The 22,851-nt window shown below is 41.5% G+C and overlaps 1 protein-coding gene across 1 annotated transcript; it reads left to right on the top strand.

The window, feature by feature from the left end:
• The first annotated feature begins 549 nt into the window (after positions 1-549).
• On the top strand, positions 550-22,621 carry LOC138608705 (probable acyl-CoA dehydrogenase 6). Its single transcript, XM_069681264.1, has 9 exons — positions 550-750; positions 9,709-9,829; positions 13,985-14,114; positions 17,986-18,092; positions 18,364-18,531; positions 18,768-18,941; positions 19,332-19,493; positions 21,309-21,459; positions 22,143-22,621. Exons 1-9 carry the CDS (start codon positions 550-552, stop codon positions 22,231-22,233), a joined length of 1,305 nt encoding a protein of 434 aa, XP_069537365.1. The 3' UTR covers positions 22,234-22,621.
• The last annotated feature ends 230 nt before the right edge of the window (positions 22,622-22,851 follow it).

Raw genomic sequence — 22,851 nt, 5'->3', positions numbered from 1 at the left:
TTCATCCAATTGTTTATGGAAATTCTTTATGAATATATAATAGGGGAATATGGAATGCAGTAGATGGCTGTTATTGAATAAAAGTTTATAGCATTTATATAAATTCTCTGAGAGGGCAAGTTTACTGGTATGATATTTTAAGACTGTTCTTTTTGGCCCCTTTTAATGCTTCATTAAATAATAATTCAATTTTAAAACTCTCCAGTATTTCACAAGAAAATAGCAACAAAAAAGCCCCATTTCCTTATTTAAAACCCTGAGGTTAATCTCGTGAACTCTTGAGGGGTCCTGACCCCTAGTTTGGGACCCGAAGCACGGATTAAACAGCTGGGATACAGTAATGGTGGAGGCTTTCCTTAGAACTAATGGGTTATTAGTTTTATGTTTGTTTTACCAAACGACGGAACCCGACTGAAAGACAAACAATTTAAAAATGTTAGTTTAGCACTGGGGTTAATGTTTTATCCGGGGTGAATCCCTAGCTATTCACAGTCCCTTACAGTAAGAGTCACAGCACACGCATGCGCATTCAGGTGTCTGTCAACAGAGATGGCGCTGCGCGAAGGAGCCCGACGTTTAAACCTGCTAGTCAGCAGCCGCTATTTGTACAAATTCAACTCATTTATAGGTGTCCGGTCGCTGTCTGAAAATGTGTCATCTAAACCCGAAACGTCCAGCTCCTCAGAGGTCGCGGCTGACCATTTAATCTACACCCCAGAGCACTTTGCATTAAAGGAGTCCCTCAGAAAGGTATGCAGGACTGCTAGCATAACATTAGCATGCTATGTCGTTACCATGAAAACAAGGGCAGACTTGCTTTGTTTAGCACGTGACAGTTGGATATTTTAATGCTAATGTGTGTTCCCAGAAAACAGCAGTTTAATTCCGCCTAATGTAACTGTAAGAAGAAGCGAAAGGGTATTATAGTGAAAGTGGGTGAGAGGTCACTGAGCTGGCTTGTTATGTAGTTGCCCTCAATTGCACTGAGTTGGTGTCTAATATGAAACACACAACCTCAGCCCACGTTAAACATTGTTTTGACGTTGCTAATACGGCTGGAAAGGGGAGTCAGGGTCTGACTGCGTGCACTAATGACTGTAGAAGCCGCTCTGCTGCTCTAGTTTGTGGGAATTAAGGATAGTAAGGCAGAGTGCCAGCTTCACTGAGGCTACATGTGTTTACGTTAGCAAACAACAACCTCTGGCTTGTAAGTTTACATGACCCAAACTACACTCCCACATCCCATTCGATTCATGCCTGTCCTCTTCTTGCACTGGGATTATCTAAAGCTATGGTGATTACATTTGTCAATTCAGAGTTTTTCTGGTGTTATATTCCATGAATCGATGAGCAATGTCATTTTTGTAGTCTTGTCATGCTAAGACCCTTTTCCCCTTTCTAAGACAGGTTAGTTCACATAGTGAATGTATTGAAAGATTACTGACACCAAACTATTTTTGAATCGTTGGCCTTTTGAAAGGCTACTGGAACAAGATAAACAGTTATGGCAGCTTTAGAACCGAAGGGGCCATGATGACATTGAGATGAAATTGTCTATTGATACTATGAGGCTGGGTAATGTAGTCTGGCTAAAGCTGATACAATGTTTGTTTGTATCAAACAAATATTTGGCCCTGGATCCCATGTGCCTTTTTTTAGAAGCGGAAGATCTTTAGTTGCACACTTGAGAGCTGATTTATTTCCTATTGACATTAAGTTTGGCAACATTACACATGTTCAGGAGGAAATCAGACTGTGTTAGGGAAAAGTGGAAAGTGAGTCAGATTTCTTTTGTACAATGTCCAGGAAATTATTCAACAAAATCCTGAAATACTCAAGTGCAGACATGGTCAGAAATTGCAATGGTTACTTAATTTGAACATGTTTTAAGTGGTTGGCTTACTCCAAAATCCTGGAAATTATTTAGTTAGTATTTACTCTGATTTCTTCAGTAAAATATTGTTACAGCTTTTTTAAGTGATTTTTGAATTGGGTTGGCACTTTGCTTAAAGGGCCAGTTCGCTGATTTTTAACCTCAGTCCTATCATGCTATTAAAAGGAGCTAATGCCATTATGGTAGACATTTTTTTTGGAGGCTATCTGCTTCTCCAGTGGGCCCTGGAAAACCTCCGCCAGATGACCCGTTTTACGTAGTCTGGCGGAGGACGCTAAAATACACTCCCTATGCCGCCAATTTCAAATATCATTGCTTCTATCGATTACAGAGAACGCCAGCTTTGACTGACAGGGGCTTTTTCCAGGGGCCAATTGCTCCTTTAAGCAGTGACGGGTTTCAAAGACTGATGATCAGACTAAAGATAACTAAACAGCCTATTCTGACTTTATTCAACGATGAAGTCTGATTGTTTTCTTTTTCTTAATTTCTTTCACAAGATAATCAACAAATTATGGTCGTAAAAAAACAAAGCGAGGATTACTAATCAGCCTGACTCATTTCTGATATATGTTACTAGACAGACGCTGGAGACAGATGCTGCAGAAATACCAACATGGGCCTAATTTAAGGCAGGGAGCAGAGATGTTGCGGTAAATAGTGAGGCGTTTGTCGTGTGACTAAACCTTGAAAAGGACGCCAGGAGGTCGAAAATAAACCAGCAGTGGGAATAATGGGAAGGATGAAAATGTGAAAAGGAAATGCAGAACAATATGTCGGCAGAGCAGGAAAGGGAACTTGAGGCAGCTCGGTTTATTAAAAGAATTCACTGTAGGATAGTGTGTGTTCATAGAAGGTACACAAGTGGGGTTATAGGAAATCCTTTAGTGGCCGCTCAAGGTCAGGTGTCCAACGTGCCAATGTTTCCACTACAAATGTCTGTTGTTAGGTGGGGAGAGTGAAGGACCGTGACTTTTACTGTATGTGTGTGTGTCACATTGTGAGGTATTCATGTCGTCAGGTATTGATGAGACAAACTACTTCCTTTGCAGAGAAATTAGTCACACTTCCACGGACCCCCACATGTACAAACCTCTGAACCGTCCAAGGCTTTTGTGTGTGTGTGTGTGTGTGTGTGTGTCTTAAATTAATTAGTCTTCTCATGTGCAACCTCCCATAGTTTCAGACTGGGATTTCCCCTCACTCTACAAAGCCATTGTAAGGGAATGTTAAAAGCAACACTGCTGGTCAATGATCACTATGTGATTCCAGGAACAGATTAGCGTTTATATGTTTGGATCTGCAACATTCTATGGTATTTTAAATTAACCCAATATGGGTTTTTGGATACAACAATTCTCCTTAATCTGCCTAAAAGTGCCCGAAGAACTTCGGACTCGTATACAGTGTCAGTGTCGTCCTGACTCGTGCAATACAGTTAGACTCACAACGTCACTTCTTCATGTGTCCTCGTGTTAGCGCTTATGACATGAATGAGGGCAACATGAGCTGAAGTTAACTGGCCGAAGAAGAAGTAAAGATATCGTGATGTATCTTCATATGATTGTCTTGCAATATATCAATTATCGCAGAATCTCTGTATCGTGATATTATCGTTATCATGGACCACGCATCCTATTGAGAGTTACACTGCGATTCCCACCACTATTGACAATATTGCAGTTATTATTCACATAAAAGTTTGCCAATTTGTGTTTATAATATCGTTTCATGGTATATGTAAGGTTATATCATGATATGGATAAGGGATGCACCAAACTGATACCAGCACTGAACTGATACTGATATGCTACAGGTATCAGTGGGGCCAATCCTGGGGCCATTGATGTGATTCATACTATGTTATGTCTACTAGTGCGTACTTTATCATGCATCAGCAGTGCGTCAGGCAGCCATTTTACTCTTTATTTACGAAGTGAGGATAACAATGTTGAAGTCAAGTCCGGAGTCGCCTTACACATGGGAGAATGATCCAACTCGGTTCCACACAATGAGACATACAGCTTAATAACTGGTTCCCCGCCCAGGTATCGGTATCAGAGCTGAATGTCGGTCGGGTGCATCCCTTATATTGATTTAATTTGGATTTAGTCAGTTTTCACATATTGTTATATTTCATATAACTTTAAAACAGTTTACATGAAATAACCAGAGGGGAAAATATATCCAACATATAATATAAATATATATAATATATACTACACATTTCATCAAAGGTTCTGTAAATCTAGTAGGTTTGCAACATTGCTGGATACGTGTGTACTTGGGCTAATTGAAACAACCTAAAGGGCTTAAAGGGATAATAACTACAAATAGTAAAATGTGTTTAGTAATCTCTACTAACAAATTCTGCATTTAAATTCAGCATCTGTAGGCAAGGGACGAGACATTCGTCGTTGGAAACCCTCTGGTTCCTGTTTGTAGTCGAAGTAGAAACCACCAGAGTTTCAGCTGGCTTTGGTTATTCGGTGTGGAAAGCAAAAGAAGCGACTAATGCAATTCTGGAACCCATTAGCGATCGTCTGATGGCAGTTTAGCATTTTATTTCTATAAACAGACATCTGCAAGTGTTTCTCAACTCCACTTCCATTCTAATTTCTCAAGGCCTGTAAACAATGAACGACGCAGGGAAAAAGGAGTTCTTGCTCGGGAATAACCTCTGGCTACACCAGAAGCTGATAGCACGCAGGTTCTGAGATAATATATATTTAGTAACCTTGTGTTTCCCAGTCTTAATGTTGGATTTATGAGTGTAGAATCATCTAAACACTAAAGGCTGGCATGAGTAGTTTTGGACATATTTGTTAAATATGACGACCAGCAGGCATAAGAGTCATGTTTGGAAGTATGTGGACATACTTAATGAAATGTGCTCTGCACGCTATGTAAAGTTAAGTATCTGAAAACTTACTGGTTAGGGTTAAAATTTCGTGATCTGATTTTGTTTGTCGAGCCATAGTACAAGCTTTTTATGGCAGAAAAAAACTACAAGATGGAGAAGAAGATTGAGGTGACCGCATTGAAAATGACAGATGATATTCTGACTCATGGATAGCACTTATCACACAATTAAATTGACCCCTCATTTGTCATTCAGAACAGGGAGTTGTAACCGCTGTTGTCCCGACACACAATTCTACTGACCAAAAACATCACACAGAGAGAAAGTTGGCCAGCCTAAAAATGGCCGCCAAGGAGTGGGGCGTGTTGAGCTTGAGCCATGACCATTTCAGAAGTGCGTTGTTGGCAAACCTCATTTCTGCATTTACGTGAGTTATTAATGCGCAGGCTAGAATTTGGAAATCACTTTAAATTCCTTATCCCTAATCTCACCTCCAATAGGGCATCGAAGCCCAGTATCCTGAGCGTCAGGGCAAAAGCACAGACCCTCCACTCTGGATATTTTGTAGGGCGTGATAATGCAATGTTCTCGACCCTTCCTCACTTCTTGACAGCTTGGTGATGTGAAATGGTTCTGGTATGCAACACAAATAGTCCACATTAACCTCTGAAAAGAGATGTAGGATCACTCCCCGATGACCTTTCTGCTTCCCTTTCCAGCAGGGAGTCGTCCCTCCCTTTCCCTCCTCAGGATCTGAACTGTTAACATGGATGAGTTTATTGCAGGTGAAAGGTTGGCTGGTCACATTTTGTTCTTGTGTTGGATGTTTTGTGATTTAAGCCTGATCTTCACTGATTCAGATCGAGACCACATATTTCTGTCGAAAGAAGTGTCTGTTTTCTTTTTGAATTGTAAAAACACGATGTCCACGGTTTCTACCGTCCGTGTTTTCAGATATATCTCCGCCAGTTTGTTTGTATTGGCAGGTTAAGTGGTTGGCTGGTTTGGGTTTGTGTGTTTTGGAAGCACAAAATGAGTGCGCATCACTTTTCGCAATCCTGGAAAAAAAAACTGTGAATTCTTCTTCAGTACTTTGTTTTTACAGTTTGAACGGTAAAACACAGGCCCAGTCCAGCTCCTTTCTGCTTGTGCTTTCACTCTCAAGCAGATACTCCACCAAAGCTACATGAAAGAACAATCAAATAGGGTTTATTTTTTCACAATCCACCTTATTGGCTCATTTAGCTCCTTTCATCCCCGGAGGCTTGGATTTGATGTTTCCTTTTTCCAATAAATACCTCTTTTATTTTAAGCATTATATTTTAATTAGCTTTATCCACCATTTAGAGCCTATTGTGCTGAGTAGAGGGAGCATTTATGAGGCAGATTGTCATGCGTCCATTGAAGCTATGGCCCATTAAAAATGTTTAAGGAAAGTCAATAGCAAGCCAGCTACAGTGTTTCTAATAAATTGTAGAGAGCCAATTGTTCGAGGACATTTTAATTTGGAAAGCATTCAATAAGAAACACCCAAGGAAAGTCACGGCACGTACATTTTTATTTCATGTCTTTATTTGGTAATTTATTGGCTGTAAGTCGCCTGAACATCATCAAACACAGACTTGTTTTTTTGATGAAAATGTTGACGTCCTGTGCACAAACACCTCTGCTGACAATGCCTGCCTGTGAGGTGGAGTTTTCAAAAATAAAACGCCACATGTACTGTAACCCTCAATTTAGATCGACATCCAATTCTCTGTGAAGCAGCTTGAGTTCCCGCAAAAAATAGCACGTTTCAATAGAATGTTCATTCATAAGTGCTTCTCCAGCTGTGGACCACTTCCAGGTGCTCGAAATGAGTCACGGCACCAAAGTTCGCCCATTCCAAAGTCTATTTCAAAGCCAGGTTACAACCCACTCTTTACTGCCTGCAGACATTAGGTCATGACTCACAAAAAAACAGGCACTGGTGATATAAACTGATAAGAGTGAATGGTACTTGAGTTTGGTTTGAGAGCCCAAACAGAAGCTGATAATACTTCTGAAGAATATTATGTAAAATTCAGTGTCGGGATTACCAGAATCAATTTGTTCTGCCTTTATTAATTCAGTATGTTTATTCACTTCTGATACGAATTAGCAAAAAGCTCCTTCATCCACTGAGACATTTTTCAATATCAGCTTGTTTATCAACCAGTTAAAGTCGCTCTATATTGTGGAAGATATTCATTTACCACAGCTTTTAATTCCACTTTTAAAGCTCATAAGATAGCCATCCTTCATTTTTCAGCAGCTGTGTATCTGGGGCTTTGTGATGGATTGACTGCTAACCCAGAAGGAATCTCTTCAGTATAGGTTTCTGTACCAAGCTTTATTTTTGCATGCTGTTCTAAATGTTACTCAGGAGGTTTTTATTTCCTGCCAAGACCAAAAAATTGGAGGAAACACAGGAGTCGTTGAAAAATTGGCGTTTGAATGGTTGAACGCAGAGATTTGGAATATCAGCACAATATTTGCTACCACCAGCTTAAGCATAAAAGATCAGTATCATCACTCAAAAAACCCAAATCCCCAAACCCTCAGTGTAATTTGCACTTGAAGATGGGTTGGACAACTGCTGTGTAACATTATGTGGTACCACCAATGCCACTGAATTCTGTTGTCGTCTTGTATTTCTGCTCCAAATTGACACAGATTGGGATTAAAGCCCAGCCTGGACAAATAACGTCTTTGGCTTGTCCGACCAGCATCTCTCCCTTTGTCCCATCCTCATGAACACCATGTCTCAGAAACACTGTGAGAAAATGTCTCCACAATTGGCACAAATGTCCCCCCCGGACATAAGGATGAACGGAGTAAAATGTAATTATCAAAGGTCAAGGTCACTGTGACCTCAAAACACACTTTTGGCCATAACTCCAGAATTTCAACACTAATTCTACTATTAATACTAATGACAATATTTCACACAAATGTGTAATAGGATAGCATGATGAATTGATGACAACTTAAAACCAAAAGGTCAAAGGCCAGCTTCACTGTGAGATCATACTGATCGTGGCCTTTTCTTGACCTTATTTAACGCCATGACTCAGGAACTGAAGGAAGGGATGTTTATTACCACATTTGACATAATACTGAATTGGTAATGCTTATCTTGGTGACTTGCACAATATCAAGTCTTATTAGATAAAGATTAATAGATGTGCGCAATTGTGAGGGCACTCAACCTTTCGGCCCTGTGAGAGTGGTGAAAGAATCAACTCACTGCAATCAGGTGTGTGTGGCACTGATTGGCTTTGATTAAGCCCAGGTGTGGGCAGTCTTCATATACCCTGAGTCTCCAGTGCCCTGGGCTGACTCATTATCTCACCTTCAGAGGTAGTGAGAGGTTCTCCATGTGGCTTCTCTAGTTGTCGGTGTATCTGCAAACGCCGACTCAGAACTTTGTGTGTGTTTGTGGTCAATCGCCTGTTTCCCAGGGAAAAATTTGGGGTGCTGGAGAGTTTGTGTGACTCCAGCCTTTTGGGTTATCAAAGGCCTCCCGGGCAGCCTTTGCCTTTAGCTTCGAGTTTTCTGGGTCTCCTGGACAATTTTGGTTTTGAGTCAGCTGCTTGGCAGCGGTGATTTAGTTAATCATTTTAGTGCTTTATTTCATTAAGGAAGCCTGTAGCGGCTCTATACAGTTTTGTTGTCTTTTTCCTCCCCTTTCCAATCTATCGCTACCGCGATTTTGTGGTTATCCCTCTGGGATAACTTTGAGACACCCCTGGGTCTGCACCTGCGTCCCCCCCCCCCTTTCCTGACATGCAATAAACATAGCGCAAAGTCAGCCTTGATCGCAATAAATTAGAAAAAAACGTTTCTTGTACAATTGGCATGCATTTTGATCAGCACACAAACAGTTGAAGCCCTAGATACATGGGACATGCATTGACCAGTTTGACCATTTCACCAATCAGATGAAGCCCCAGTTGGCCAGCTACCCAGCCAAGCTTCTCTTCAGTCAAGTTGGGGCCAATTTGAGCGGGACTACAAGGTTAGCTAAGATAATTGCAGAGGAAGCTAAAAGAACAGAAATATTTGGTTGACAAAGACCTTGCATAAAAAAATTACAGCATTTCTGCTATTTTGAAGTATTTTGGATTCATTAGGGGCGATGTACAAACACAGGTACTGTTTAGAACATGTACAACAGCAAAAGTGACATGGGAAGATAAGAACTAATATTTACACAATAGTATGTGTTTATCCCATGTCCTTGTGTGGGCCTTATGTACACCTTGAAACTGTGGTGTGAAGATCTTGTGTTCTGATGGGTTGAAGGTGTGTATGACGCATCCACGTGTTTGCAGCAACATCACTGTTTGGTTTCTCTGTTCAAGCTGAATTGAAGGGGAATTGAATTAAGATAGAAAGAAGGAGCATCAAACTGTGTGACAGTAATCCTATTTATTTGAACACGCAGCTTGTCATAACCGCCGTCCCGAGCCAAGCCTTGGTTATCAGCAGCGGACTGATAACATGTCCATATTGGAAATAACACACCGTGCATACTGTCACTGTATTCGTCTTTGTCATCATTCACCACGTGTAACATTTTTCCAGCCTGCTTTGTATTCATTGATATGTAATACCTTATCTGGCTGTCTGCTACAGATGGATTACATAGACTTAAGTAGAGATGTGCGCCGAACAGCAGGAAACCCATGTGGGTATAACAATCATGTGTTTTTTAAACTTATGATAATGTATATCCTTCTGGTGTTAGTTATGAGACAGGAGATGGAACAGCAGGGCTGTCACATTGAGGTTAAAGACGAGGCAAATCTGTTGATGCGTGCACAGAAGAATTCAAACACCTGCAAAGTTATAGTTAAGCTTCAGAATAAAATTAAAAAGACGATCTCAAAACACATCGTATCTCTCCACTGTTGTGTTTGTGCTTTAGATCATCGACCAGGAGATCAACCCCCACGTGGATCAGTGGGAGGCAGAGGGGATGTTTCCGGCCCATAAAGTCTTCAAGATCTTAGGAAACGCTGGATTTCTTGGAGTCAACAAACCAGTTGGTAAGAGTGTTTGATTAAAACCAAAAAAAGTACAACACTCACTTTCATAAACATACTTTAGGGAGGTGAAGTAGCTCGATGATAAACGCCTTACAACAACTATCTCCAAGGTACAGTTCACCAGTCATGTTCTTGTGGAGGTGTGCCCCTTAGGAATAGAGGTTGGTGTTTGTTTGTCTGCCTGTATCTTTACATACAAGAAGTGGATGCTGTCATAGGTTACAGCCCCTGAGTTATTTTGATTTTAAATCAGAGAAAGCCTGTTGTGAATTTTTTTTTTTTTTATATAATTAGCATATTATCAGAGGCAGAGCAATGGGAAAAGGTGTATTTGTGACAGGATCTCAGGAGATAGGCAGCCTGCTGTGAAATGATCATACCGACACATCAAGGTGCCACTCAGGGCAGTGTCTGGTTTTATACTGTTATACAGCTGAGCATGTCAATATAAAACATGTTGAGAGCACACTACTAAAAACATACCCGTCTTAAATGGATAAGTGAAGAGCCTTAAAAACAGTCAAAACCTCACAGAGGTTTGGCTTGAGTGCAGATATGTATCCATTTCATTTAAATGGCCCTGGGAGTCTTTTTAAGGCTTTTTCCTGCTGAGACTTTGGTCCATTTGTATTCTTTGGAATTTTAGCAGGAAATCCTTACTGCTATGATGACTCATTAATCACCTGTGTCAGTCTGCAAGATCTGTGTTTTTGGGACGTGCGGTTTCTATTGCCAATGCAAAAACTTCCATGATAAATCTGCGACATACCTGGGAATTAAAAAGAACTTGCACAAGTATTGCTCTTAAGGACGTAATTTTTTTTAATCCAAGGATGCACATTAATAACAGAACTTTAATGGAAGTAGTGCTTAAACTTTGGGGATTCAAAATGTTTTGCATCAGACCAGAAACAAAAGAATCTTTCACCGTGTGTAGTTCGACCCTCACCGCTTCAAGGATTCTTTGGCATCTTTTCTTCACAGCTGAGTTCACTTTCCATTCATTTTCTTCTCCTTTTGTCTGACAGCCATCTCTTACAGTCGGTCTGGTTTAGAAATGTTCCCACTGCGATGATGGGTGCTGGTGTCAAAGCAACATCCCACAACAGCTGTTGGCTACAGTATATCCCATTTCCAGATGTGTACCCAGCTGGGCCTCTGCTGGAGGAGGAAGCGGTTACAGTACCGTATATGAAAGATCTTGGAGCAGTTGTGGCCATTGTGTTTAATTTATTCTGGATACGTGAAGAATTGTGTCGGATGTGAACAGCTGTCGTCTCTGTTCTGACATTTAATGCTGGAAAGAACAAATCTGTAAACAGTAGTGTCGTACACTGAGCTTTGTGCACAATATTCCACATTAGGTCTGTAGGTCAGGGAAGAGGGAGGGCGAGGGGATTAAAATGTGCTGAGTACACAAGACTTCAGCATTAGTTGGCAGGATTAGAGAGGAGGAGCGGAGAAGGCAGGCTGTGTTATTAGGTGGTGGATTACTTTGCTATTGTGTGTAGCGTAAGGAAACATGATCTATTTGTAAAACAGTTTAGAAACAACTGTCACGGTGTTGATTTGACGCGTTACTAGCCAACCTAATGTGTATGACCTTGTGTCGTTGGTCTCTAAAACTTCAAAGTAAAAGCCTCTTCTCAAAACTGTTATAGACACGTGTTGTACAGTGCTGACTAATGAAGCAGACTCTCAGAGCATTCTGCGCTGGGTTAATTGATTTAGAGGCTCGGATTACCGGGATGGGAATAGGGATTAAGGAGTCTGTGCACTGGAGAAATGACTCATCAGGTGGAATGAGAGAGGTGGTTGCCCTTTATCAGAAAGAAACTAAGCATCCAAACAAACAAAAAGACTTTTTAGCGTCCTGTTGGATGTTATTTCCAAGGTCATCTCTCTACTATTGCTGTTAAACAAAGCGTAGTTTAGGGCTTTGAAAATAGGTACATCTCAGAACAAATGTCAATGATATAATTCAGGCCTGTTTGTAATTCCTGTGTCCAGGCAATGATGCCATACGTTGGCATCAATGACTTAAAATCCAGGAAGACAGAGGACAAACATGGAGTGGGTTTAACAGATTTATGCCAGGGTGTCAACCTTAAATGGTGGTATGTGTGGAACTGGCGCCAAAGTTAACGCTCCTTTCGTTGACATTTCCGAAAAGAAAACTCAACACTTCATTTTTCCCCCCACTATTTTTCACTTGAGGAAAGGCTTTATTACCTTTGAAAACATGAGAACAGGAAGTTTTGCAGAGGCAGCCACGTTCAAGGAGAAGGCAGGGATGACCCTTGGCTCTCTGCCTGTTTTCCTCTGCTCGTAGCGAGAGATATCTGAACTTCACGCCATGGCAATGGCCTCTCGTCTCCGTCCTGGCAGCCTGCAGAGTTTTCCCTTTAACGGAAGATTATTGAGAATAAGGCCTGGATGACCTCAGAGAGAGTGTCAAGAAAGTTATCAGTAATTCTATGTTAGTAATGCTGTGATCCATCCAAAAACATAATTAATACTGTGACTTTTTATAGTACGTCATGCTGCAATGGTGAGCCATGCATTCAGGGGGTTGAATAATAGTGCTGTTATGTCTAAGTCCAGTGGAGTAGTTGTTGGAGTATCGTCATGGAAATAAGCTTAGGACACACGAGTGTTGTTGTGGTTTAATCATCCGGTCACTCATGTTTCTGTGCACTTTTAGTGGAAGAGAAAGTGTTACTTTCCTCAACATTGCCAGAGTCCCGCTTTAAATTCCCTTCAATGCGTTTCATACGGCGCTCCACCCGATGAGAACCGACACCCAGGAACATCTGCTGTTCAGGAGAACCATATGTGCATAGGTTTGACATTTGTGACAGATTTGAGTTTGTTTTTCTTCTGCTTGCTTGTTCAAGCAGACGGCCCGTTGTTTTTGCTGAAAGTGGGATAAACCCTCGGAGCTTCCCTTGGTCCACATTATTCCACCGCAGGGTTTCCACTGTTCAGAGACTTATCGCTGCACAGCTGCACCTGTTTCCTCTCATTTCTGGCTCCCCCCCGCTCCCTTGTTTGCTTGTCCCTCTATATCTCCAACGTCCCCATTTATTCTGCCCGCTTTCTTTTATTCCCTCGCTTCCTCCGACAGACTGTGCATTCCATTATTCGATAACTAGTCTGACAGGTGATATTAATCCACTTTGCTAGCAGTTGCTGGGCAATATGTGATAAATTTGCTAATGATTAGTCATTGTCAGTCACTGCTAGGATCCATCATCCAGGGGTGCATATGGTGTGTTTAGTCATGTCCTAAATGAATCCTGTCTTGTTACATTTGCTGCAGCAGCGTGAGAGGATGGTGTCCAGTTTAAGGCAGTGCAGAAACATCATTCAATTTCCTGTTTTTGTTTTATTTTGAAAGGATTTAGTTGCCGTATGTTTACCACAAACAACTTAAGGAAAATTCTGTATAAAAGCGAGTGCATTAGCTAGCTTATTTCATGATCAGTGCACAGAAAATTGGCCTTTAGCATTAAGGATATTAGTATAAAAGCAGGCTATTGATTTCTGTGTCGATGCTGCAGCTGATGATGAAAGGCAAAAGACAGGAGATGTAATGAGGATAACTGTCACAAAGTGGTGTTTTAAACATGCTTTATAATGCGCTCTTCAACTCCATTAAGGACCTCGGGTCTTTGCAAATGTCCCCACTTCAAGAATCCAGGAAATAGACCCTAAATGGGTTTTTTAAGAGATCAGTTTGATATACTCCACAGAGAGGATGTGCTGACACTGAGATGACAGTGACCCTTATCTGCTGCATGCTGCCGCTCTCCCAGCACTGCTTTTTACACGCAATTACAGATACCACAATTAGTGATAACATCCTGAAATTAATTAGAGTGCATGCTCCGGATATAAGGGATCAGGTCAGAATATTATGTACCTAAACCTGCGTACGGAATCATGCTGTGCAGCGATTGTATTTCACATGACAGGGAACAGGGAAGGTGAGTGCGGTACTAGTTTAAGGTCACTAATGTAGTGACAAAGTGACACTGCTCTGCCGTTCCTTCCTCTCCAAGTTAGTAGGAAAGGTCCCAATCTTTTATAAAAAGTGCATCTGTAAGAAAAACATTATAAATATACAGTATGTGTGTGTTTTCCCCGGTGCAGAGTATGGAGGCCTGGGTCTGGACTTCAGCTACAGCGTGGCCGTAGCAGAGGAGCTGGGAAACATCCGCTGTGGAGGCGTCCCCATGGCCATCGGTGTGCAGACTGACATGGCTACTCCTGCACTGGCCAGGTAACATCCCACAAACTTTATGGCACACAATTTAGCACAAGTATCTGCTATGGTATTTGTCGGTGAAAAGTGTGCAGCTACATACCCCAAACTCCCAACAGTTTGTATTGATGACGCATCTTTATGTAAATATACATTTAGCCTGAAGCACGAGCCTCCCTCCTCTGCTGCCTTTTCCTATCAAGAGGACAACAACGAGTGGGTGACTCAGGCGGCCATGTCTGCTTTGTGTTATTTTTTTCCTTTTCACAGCACCACTAACACCACTTGTGTCAGAGCCGGAGCACATTTTCGAGCATTCATCCTGCAGGCATGTGTTTCATTTTGAGGTGATAAGAGGTTGTTTCTGTTGCTCCTCCGCTGTCGCCCTGTAAAGTCTGCAGATGAGTGTGTTGTGTTTGTAGTATGAGCTTTTCAAAGCAGACTAGGGATGCACGATATGGATTTTTTGGAGCCGAAACCGATAATTACATGCTCCTAAAGGCTGATACCGTTAAGATTACCTTTATTTTTTCACATTCTGTATTTTTCAAATAAGTTCATAATGTGTAGTTTATGCACACCTTAGGGTAAGAAAGGCTAAGATGGATATTAATATTCTATACTTACCAATTCTAACTGACATCACTATTGTTAACACACACACACATCTTTACTTTAAAGACCCCCTCCAGTGAAACCCAAGTGTTTAACCTTGTAAACATCTCCATGTGGTGTTTCTTGTGTGCTATAAGACACATCAGGGACAACATCAGCAGTCATCTCCATGGCTGGGCCTGTCTGCTCTCAAACTGCAGTGTACCAAGGAGAGGCTGAACAACACGTTTTCAGATTGGCAGGTTTGAGCCGTCACAAACCTAACGAGACAGTCCCGTTAACGGACAGGGTGATGCTATGCATATCATTATGTGTATCTATGGCAACCACTTCGGCGATGCGCGAGCCAGCTGTAACCGCTCACTACCGACTACTAACGGAGCTGCTCTTTAACAAAGTAAATTCTTTGTCAAATCAGGTGGGTCAACATAAAACACAAAAAAGCCTGTTTTGCATAAGAATAAAAAAAATGACATATAAGCTTTTTACACCACACACTTCCATAGCCTTGGCCATGTTGGGTGGATTGTCTCTAAGCACAACACGCACCCTCTACTTTATGTTCCACTGCCCGATCATGATTTCAAAAGCTACGCAGATCGCAGTCGTTGTACGGAGCCAGAGCACTCCTGTGCATGCAGTAAGCTCTCCTTCCAGCCACTGGGCCATCAAACAAAGCATATTCACTGGACTAACGTCAGAAGTCAATATGTCTCATAATGTCTTTGGTAAAACTGTCGTTTGTGTGTGGAGACAACATCATGCAGCGCAGGTAGGGATACGTCTGCAAAGTAGCGGCTGCTCGGGAGACTATACCGGGGTTGCAAATGTGCCTTTAGCTGGCGAAATCCTCTCTTCTTCCACCATGGAGAAATCTTGGTCATTAAGTGCCATGAAGTCCGTGATTTTGTCATATTTGTCTAGTGAACTTTTTGCATTTTTCAAATGCGTGTTGAATGGACACTATGGCACTCACTTTTTTGATGCTAATGCTAGCTGCAGTTGCTACTTCGTATTCCTTTATTACACCTTTGTTGCGACGGCGACTTTTTAGGTGACTTATAAGACTTGTTTTGTTAAAACTTGCAAACATTTTTCCTTCTCTCAGAATCCTTGCCGCGTGTAATCCTGTTTCACTGAAACACTAAAAAATACACTGCCTGGCCAAAAAAAAGTCACACACTCTAATATTTTGTTGGACCGCCTTCAGCTTTGATTACGGCACGCATTTGCACTGGCATCGTTTTGATAGGTTTTATGCAATGTCACAACATTTATTTCCATCCAGAGTTGCCTACATTTTTCCCAAAGATCTTGTATTGATGATGGGAGAGTCGGGCCGCTGTGTTAAGTCTTCTCCAGCACATCCCACAGATGCTCAATGGGGTTAAGGTCTGGACTCTGTGGTGGCCAATCCATGTGTGAAAAGGATGTCTCATGCTCCCTGACCCACTCTTTCACAATTTTAGCTCGATGAATCGTGGCATTGTCATCTTGGAATATGCCCGTGCCATCAGGGAAGAAAAAATCCATTGATGGAAAATCCTGGTCATTCAGTATATCCAGGTAGTCAGTTGACCTCATTTTTTGGGCATGTGACGTTACTGAACCTGGACCTGACCAACATACAACATCATAACACCACCCCCACAGGCTTGTACGGTAATAAGCATGATGAATGCGTCACATCCGCCTCTCTTCCTACCCTGACGCGCCCATCTCTCTGGAACAGGGACTCTAACTAGACTCATTGGACCACATGACCTTTTTCCATTGCTCCAGAGTCCAAACTTTATACTCCATAGCATATTGAGGCCTTTTCTTCCGATCAGCCTCACTGATGAGTGGTTTTCTTAAGGCTACACAGCTGCTTCGACCCAATCCCTTGAGTTCTCTTGGCATTGTGCGTGTGGAAATGCTCTTACTTTCATTATTTAACACAGCAGTGAGCTCTACTGTTGATTTTTTCCCATTTGATTTTACCAAAAGTTTCAGTGCTCTCCGATCAAGATCATTCAAGATATTTTCCCGACCACATTTCTTCCCCGAAGATGATGCTTCACTACTATCCTCCCAGGTTTTACTCATGCGTTGGACAGTTCTTAACCCAATGTTTGTGGTTTCAGCATCTCCTTAGTTGTTTTCTGTGTTTGATGCCAACATTTTTCACCCCTCTGAAACAGAGTCACATCTTTTCCACGACCACACGATATGTCATGGTTGTTACAGAAATGAGAAGCTACTCACTGCATCAGTCAGGGTTAGATAACTTGTTGCCTGCTGAAACATATTCATCACTGCAGTAATTTTCCAATGGAAGGCTCTTACCTATTTGCTTAGTTAAATCCAAGTGGTGACTTTTTTTTTTTGGCCAGGCAGTGTACACACACACCGGGGATTCTTCTTCTCTGTGTTTATTGGCGGATCGCAGACCGCCCCCCTTCTCTGTCGGAATGTGTAGGCTTGTTAATGAGTAAATGAAAACAATTATTATCGGTTGTTTTTATTGGATAAAATTGTATTATCAGAACAATAAATCATAAAGTATTCCCATTATCTGCTGATGATTAATCAGATTGATATACATATCATGCATCCCTAAAGCAAACCATTACAGCCAAACAGAGTAAGAAGCACCTGTAGTTCATATTTCCTGATCCTTTCGTCCATCTCTGCAGCGACTGTCTATCTGCTGCTTGTTTTTAATCTAGTGATTATCAGCCCTGCGATATATTGGTCGTAGTCATTGTCAAATAACGTCTAAAACCTGGCACTTTTGTATTATTGTTATGCTAGACCTTTCAGCCTGTTGTTCAGCACGATATCAAACGTACACACTTTACAGGGTGTTTTATTATACTTGGTAATTGTTTGTCTCAGCCATGTAGAGCCTCGGCTGGTTGTGTGATATCCTCCTGCTTTGAAACAGCTGCTGGTGACAAGAGACAGAGTTCAGTGAAATAGACAGTTGGAATCTCTGGAGCTTAATTAGGGGAACTACAGCAGCCTTCAACGAGCTCTCAGTACTGGGAGAGCAGCAAAAAAAAACAAAAATGGGGAACACCACGAGAGCTTCAGGATATGACTGTCCTACTTGAACTGTTATTGCCTCAATCATTTCTGTGTTCTTTTAAAGCACACAAACACTGGACCAAGAGTTTCACCCAACAGACAGCTCCAATACAGAAATAAGTAGAGGAATTTAAGGACACATAAATTCGTATTAATATTTCCTAATGTGTTTTAATTTCTTGTAACGTGTGTGTGTCTGCAGGTTTGGTTCAGCCGAGCTGAAGAAAGAGTTCCTCCTTCCGTCCATCATGGGGGACAAAGTGGCCTGCCTCGGTGTTAGTGAAGTTGGAGCCGGCTCTGATGTCTCAAGTGTGTCTCTCTTTCTTCATCTTCTGTTCATTTATTATCACATAATTTGCTTTTTAGCTCCTGGAGGAACATTTTGAATTCACAAATGATCCAAAAATGAATAAGGAGCCTGAAATATAACAACTTTACAATCACTGAGGCACTGATTCTCTCTCAGGACTGAAGGATGTGATGAATTTATTTAGGCCACAATTTAATTTCCCTTACACTCATCTTCCAAATTCTCTCTCTCTCTTCATCTATTTTGTCACTCCACCACACGCTGGTTCAGGTATCATGACCAAGGCAGTGAGGAAAGGGGACGAACTTGTTATTAACGGGGGAAAGATGTGGACCACCAACGGAACCCAGGCAGACTGGATATGTCTCCTCGCCAACACGAGTGACGGGCCGCCTCACAGGAACAAATCTCTCATCTGTGTGCCCATGAACCTGCCTGGTAGGAGCCAGTCAGTGATTTGTGGGATGAAAGCTTGGACAAAAAAACATTAAAGCTGGAAATCACGCTTACATTCATCATGTGAGAGAAAGCAGACCTTAACGTTATCTGCTTTTTAAAAGATTAATTGCAGCATTTCCTTGCACACATCTCCACAAACACCCTCTTTTTGTGTATGTTATTACAAGTTTGCCTTTGCCAAGATGCACAGTGACGTTAATTCCTGTCCTCCGTAGGAGTACACATCGCCCGCAAGATTGATAAAATGGGCATGTGGTCATCGGACACGGCTGAAGTGTTCTTCGATGACGTCCATGTTCCCTGCAAGAACATCATCGGCCAGGAAGGCATGGGCTTTACCTATCAGATGCTTCAGTTCCAGGAAGAGAGGCTCTTTGCTGTGGCCAACAGTGAGTGAGCTTTTCTCTAACTCGCCCACGTCTTTCACCAAATTCCCCCTGTTTTTAGTGAGTTTACTATGAATTGGACGGTTTGTAGTATTATATAAGTATATATTATAGTATTATAGTAGTATTATTTCCCTTTCAGTTTAGTTTCCAAAAATGAGGGAGTTCAGGTTGCATGGGTCAAGCCATTAATCTTCATCAGTAGCTGTTTCATTCTGAGTAAAAGGCCAGAGTCAATGTTTTCTTGTGAGAAACTATGTAGGAGAAGTGAAACCATACGTGCTTTTTCTGTAGCCTGCTCGGCCTCAAACGACTAGCACTTTAAGATGTACATACAGCTCTGACAGAAAGGAAGGTGAAAACTTCTATCTCTCTTTATTTCAACACCTCCAGTTGTGACCACCATGGACATAGTCATCCAGGAGACCATCCAGTACACGCGGCAGAGGAAGATCTTTAAGATGCCCGTCCTCTACCACCAGGCGGTTCACTTCAGGTTGGCAGAGCTGCAGACGGAGGTCGAGCTGCTGCGCTCGCTTCTCTATCGTGCTACAGGTAAGCTCACATTATAGACAGATAGAAGTGACACTACATGCACAAATATATGTGTATCTGCAACATCCAACATTTTCTAGGTTGAGTTTCTTTCTTCTCAAAAATAGGTTTATTTTACCTCCAGATATTGCGAAAGGCCCTTAAGGAACATGTATTTCTTTGGTGTACACCAATGGCTGTTTATATAGATGGACAACACATCTCGATCTACTGTCATAGTATAAATTTAAAATAGCCCCCGTGACAGGAGCTGGTGACGTCATTTGGAGCCAGAGCTGCGCAGCCAAATCCGCTAACCAAAACACACACTTTACTTACCAAAAAACAAATGGTAGATCCCGCACGTCAGCACATCTTACAGCAGAACAGACGTTCACAGATATGTAAACTTCACTGACTGTAGTGATTGTTTTAGTTAAGTCTCCTCTCTCCGTTCCTCCTCTACTCTGCTAATCCAGAACAGATCGGCTGCAGGAGCCGTGTTTGTCAACAGAGCTGTCAATCATCCTTTTGACAGCATCAAATAACTAATTAAAACTAAACGTGTCAGAAAAATGAACACTTGGATGTAACTGAGCATGCTAAGAACTAGCTATGATGACAGAAAAACCTATACTGCAGCAAGGGGGCAGCAGGAGGCGATAGAGAGGTTTTGGCGTCACTTTTAGGGAGCTGTCATGTTGTCCATCTTTTTAAACAGGCAATGGTATATACTTGCAGAATTTTAGGAAAATTACCTCAAATGAAATCATGCAGCTGTCCTTGTGACATCTAATACCATAGATAAGACTAAGGCTCCAGTAACAAAGGCCACAGTTGAGTCAGCTCTGCAAGAATGATGTGAATGTTGACAAGCCTTGTGTGGGTCATTTGTGTGTGATGCAGCATGTTGATTTAAAATAGAGAGGTAATGTGTTAGCTTTAAGCTAACTGTGAACATCATTGTGGCTGCCGGCTATAGACAGCAAATTAATTGTTAGCTTCAGCATCAAATCTGTTTTCCAACAGAAATAAGGGAACATTTCATGAATGCCTGAAACTGATTAGTAACTCCATGCTTTGGCACATCTCACGGGAATTTACAATGCTAACATTATATTTCCTGTTTTCCATGTGATTCCTTTAGTCAATTTTTATTTCTTCTGAAATAACCAAAATAAATTGCATCCATTCATGCTACTTAAAAATAACGTGATGTGTGATATGTTGAGCGTCTTGCCTAAGGGGACTTTAACATGCAGACGGGACAGTTCATGGCCGACTTGCTCGCTTGACTGTTGTTCTTGTGTACTGGCATGACTTCAAATCCCTCAGCCCTGGCCACATGAAACACTGGCACAGCCCCAGCTCATCCAAAAGAAACCCCCTCTTCGCTGCACGGTTTATATGAATATGTGGAAGCATCTGTCAGGCCGGTGTCCAAGGTTTTGTGATTTTTATCGTGGTGTTTATAACACTCGCAGCTTTAAATGAATTCATCGAGCTGGTACCAGTTCAAGTCCGACTTGCTCGCCCAGACACAGATCAAAGCTGTTGCATGTGTTTGGCACCTGTAGATAAACACACACACAGAGACAAACTTCTTTACACATTGAAACAGGAAAAATCATGCAGCTCACACATGTTCCTCTGGAGGATTCCTACAATGAAGGCATTGATCAGTTTCAGTGGGAAAAGACTGATTGAGGAAAACACACAGAGCCCGAGCCAGCCTCAGGCGACTCTGAAACTGACTCACGTGTTTGTCTTTGTTTTTCTTGACATTCTTGTGTTTCTTTTTTTTTCACTCTTCACCCATGTTTTTTTTTCCTGCAGCATTGTACATTAAAGGCAATGATGTCACCAAGCTGGCATCCATGGGCAAATTAAAGGCAGGCCGCCTGACCAGGGAGCTGAGTGACAGCTGTCTCCAGTATTGGGGAGGAATGGGCTTCACCAGCGACGTGCTGGTCAGCAGATTCTACAGGTAAGACCAGTTGGTCTTCTCCAGTTTCCCCATCATTTTAGTAACTATACATATGATGAAAACACTTACAGCACTGTTATTTTTATTATTTTCACCCCCATGCAGTTTGTTTATCCCATACAGAAAGAACCCATATTTAAGACAGCAAAACCATGACACAGCAGCACCAGTCAGTACCACTGGTAGCTCGCCAACTTTTGCTTTATAGCTGCAATTATTTGCACTTCTGTGAGGGTATAACATTTCTATGGTAACATTAACCTCACCAGTTTGCAGGAGCCTTGTGGTCAGAGGATTTTACAAGGGCATTAAACTTGATTCCTTAATTGCAAAGTTAGAGTCAGATTGATTGATGGCCTCTACAGAAGCATAGCATGCGATCAATAATAACTCTTGAAAACATGCAATTAGACTAAGTCTCCTGTTGTTCAGTGTTGGGCTAAGGTTTGTTTATGCAGTGTATAATCAAGTAACACAGAGGTGGATTCAGAGACTCTGAGCCCTTTATTTTACACAGTGCTGACATCTACTGACGGGGCAAATATTGCACCTGAAAGAACAAAATGTTCACAGTGCACCGTGTTGTTTTGATTAAGAGGAAACAAATGCTGCGATTATCTGAGTGAACGAATGTTTTGTTACAGAGAGAAAACACCGTTATGTGTTATTTGTGTTTTCTGCAGAGATTCCAGGTTATTGTCGATTGGTGGAGGGGCTGATGAGGTCATGCTGGGAATTATTGCCAAGTACATGGACACGCTGCCCAAGAAGTGATGTCATCAACGCCACTGATGAAGTGCTAATCATTCACAATGTATAGCTAAACACAGATCACCGAAGTGCAGTTTTGATGTTTCAACTCTTTATTTACAAAGAAGTTGGATTGTTTGTTTAAACTATACTGTATGTGGTCAGAAGGAAAATGTAAGGTACAGTGTAAATGTAATGTATGGAAAATGATGAGTTAAAAACATAGAATAATAAGTCATGTTTGTTTTTCATTACCTCACAAATGTGAATAGCCTGCAGCGGAATTCATGTAATTTACATTGTAATTATTTAATTGAAATGACTGTCCATTGTAAGCTAAACCTTTATTATTATTATTTTTAGAATAGACTAAACAAAAATGTGCATTAAAAACGACTGTTTAAAATAAATATCCTGCAAATAATCTGACTTATGTGTCTTTTACAAATGCCTAAAACTATGGAGCTATTATTGGTGCAAAACTATTTGTACATGCGTATACAGATCCACAAGTGCGTACAAAAGTCTGCAAATAGGTAGACCAATGTGTAAATGCATTGTTTTTGCTCCAAGTGGTGTAAACACACACAAGTCAGTTGTGTTGTCTCAAATGTCTAAAACCAAGTGAAATACCAATTCTAT

The sequence above is a fragment of the Semicossyphus pulcher genome, unplaced genomic scaffold (genome assembly GCF_022749685.1).
Source record: "Semicossyphus pulcher isolate SPU_LCO1_2020_fin unplaced genomic scaffold, fSemPul1.0.p SCAF_5, whole genome shotgun sequence".
Taxonomy (NCBI): Eukaryota; Metazoa; Chordata; class Actinopteri; order Labriformes; family Labridae; genus Semicossyphus; species Semicossyphus pulcher.
Note: the sequence above shows the minus strand (reverse complement) of the source record. Positions and strands in the feature narration are given on the sequence as shown.

Bases quoted from the DNA above. Each gene is read 5' to 3' on its own strand.
- LOC138608705 (XM_069681264.1), top strand. From the start codon at position 550: ATGGCGCTGCGCGAAGGAGCCCGACGTTTAAACCTGCTAGTCAGCAGC. The intron at 18,093-18,363 runs GTGTGTCTCTCT...ACGCTGGTTCAG, and splicing joins AGCCGGCTCTGATGTCTCAA to GTATCATGACCAAGGCAGTG. The intron at 18,942-19,331 runs GTGAGTGAGCTT...CAACACCTCCAG, and splicing joins GCTCTTTGCTGTGGCCAACA to TTGTGACCACCATGGACATA.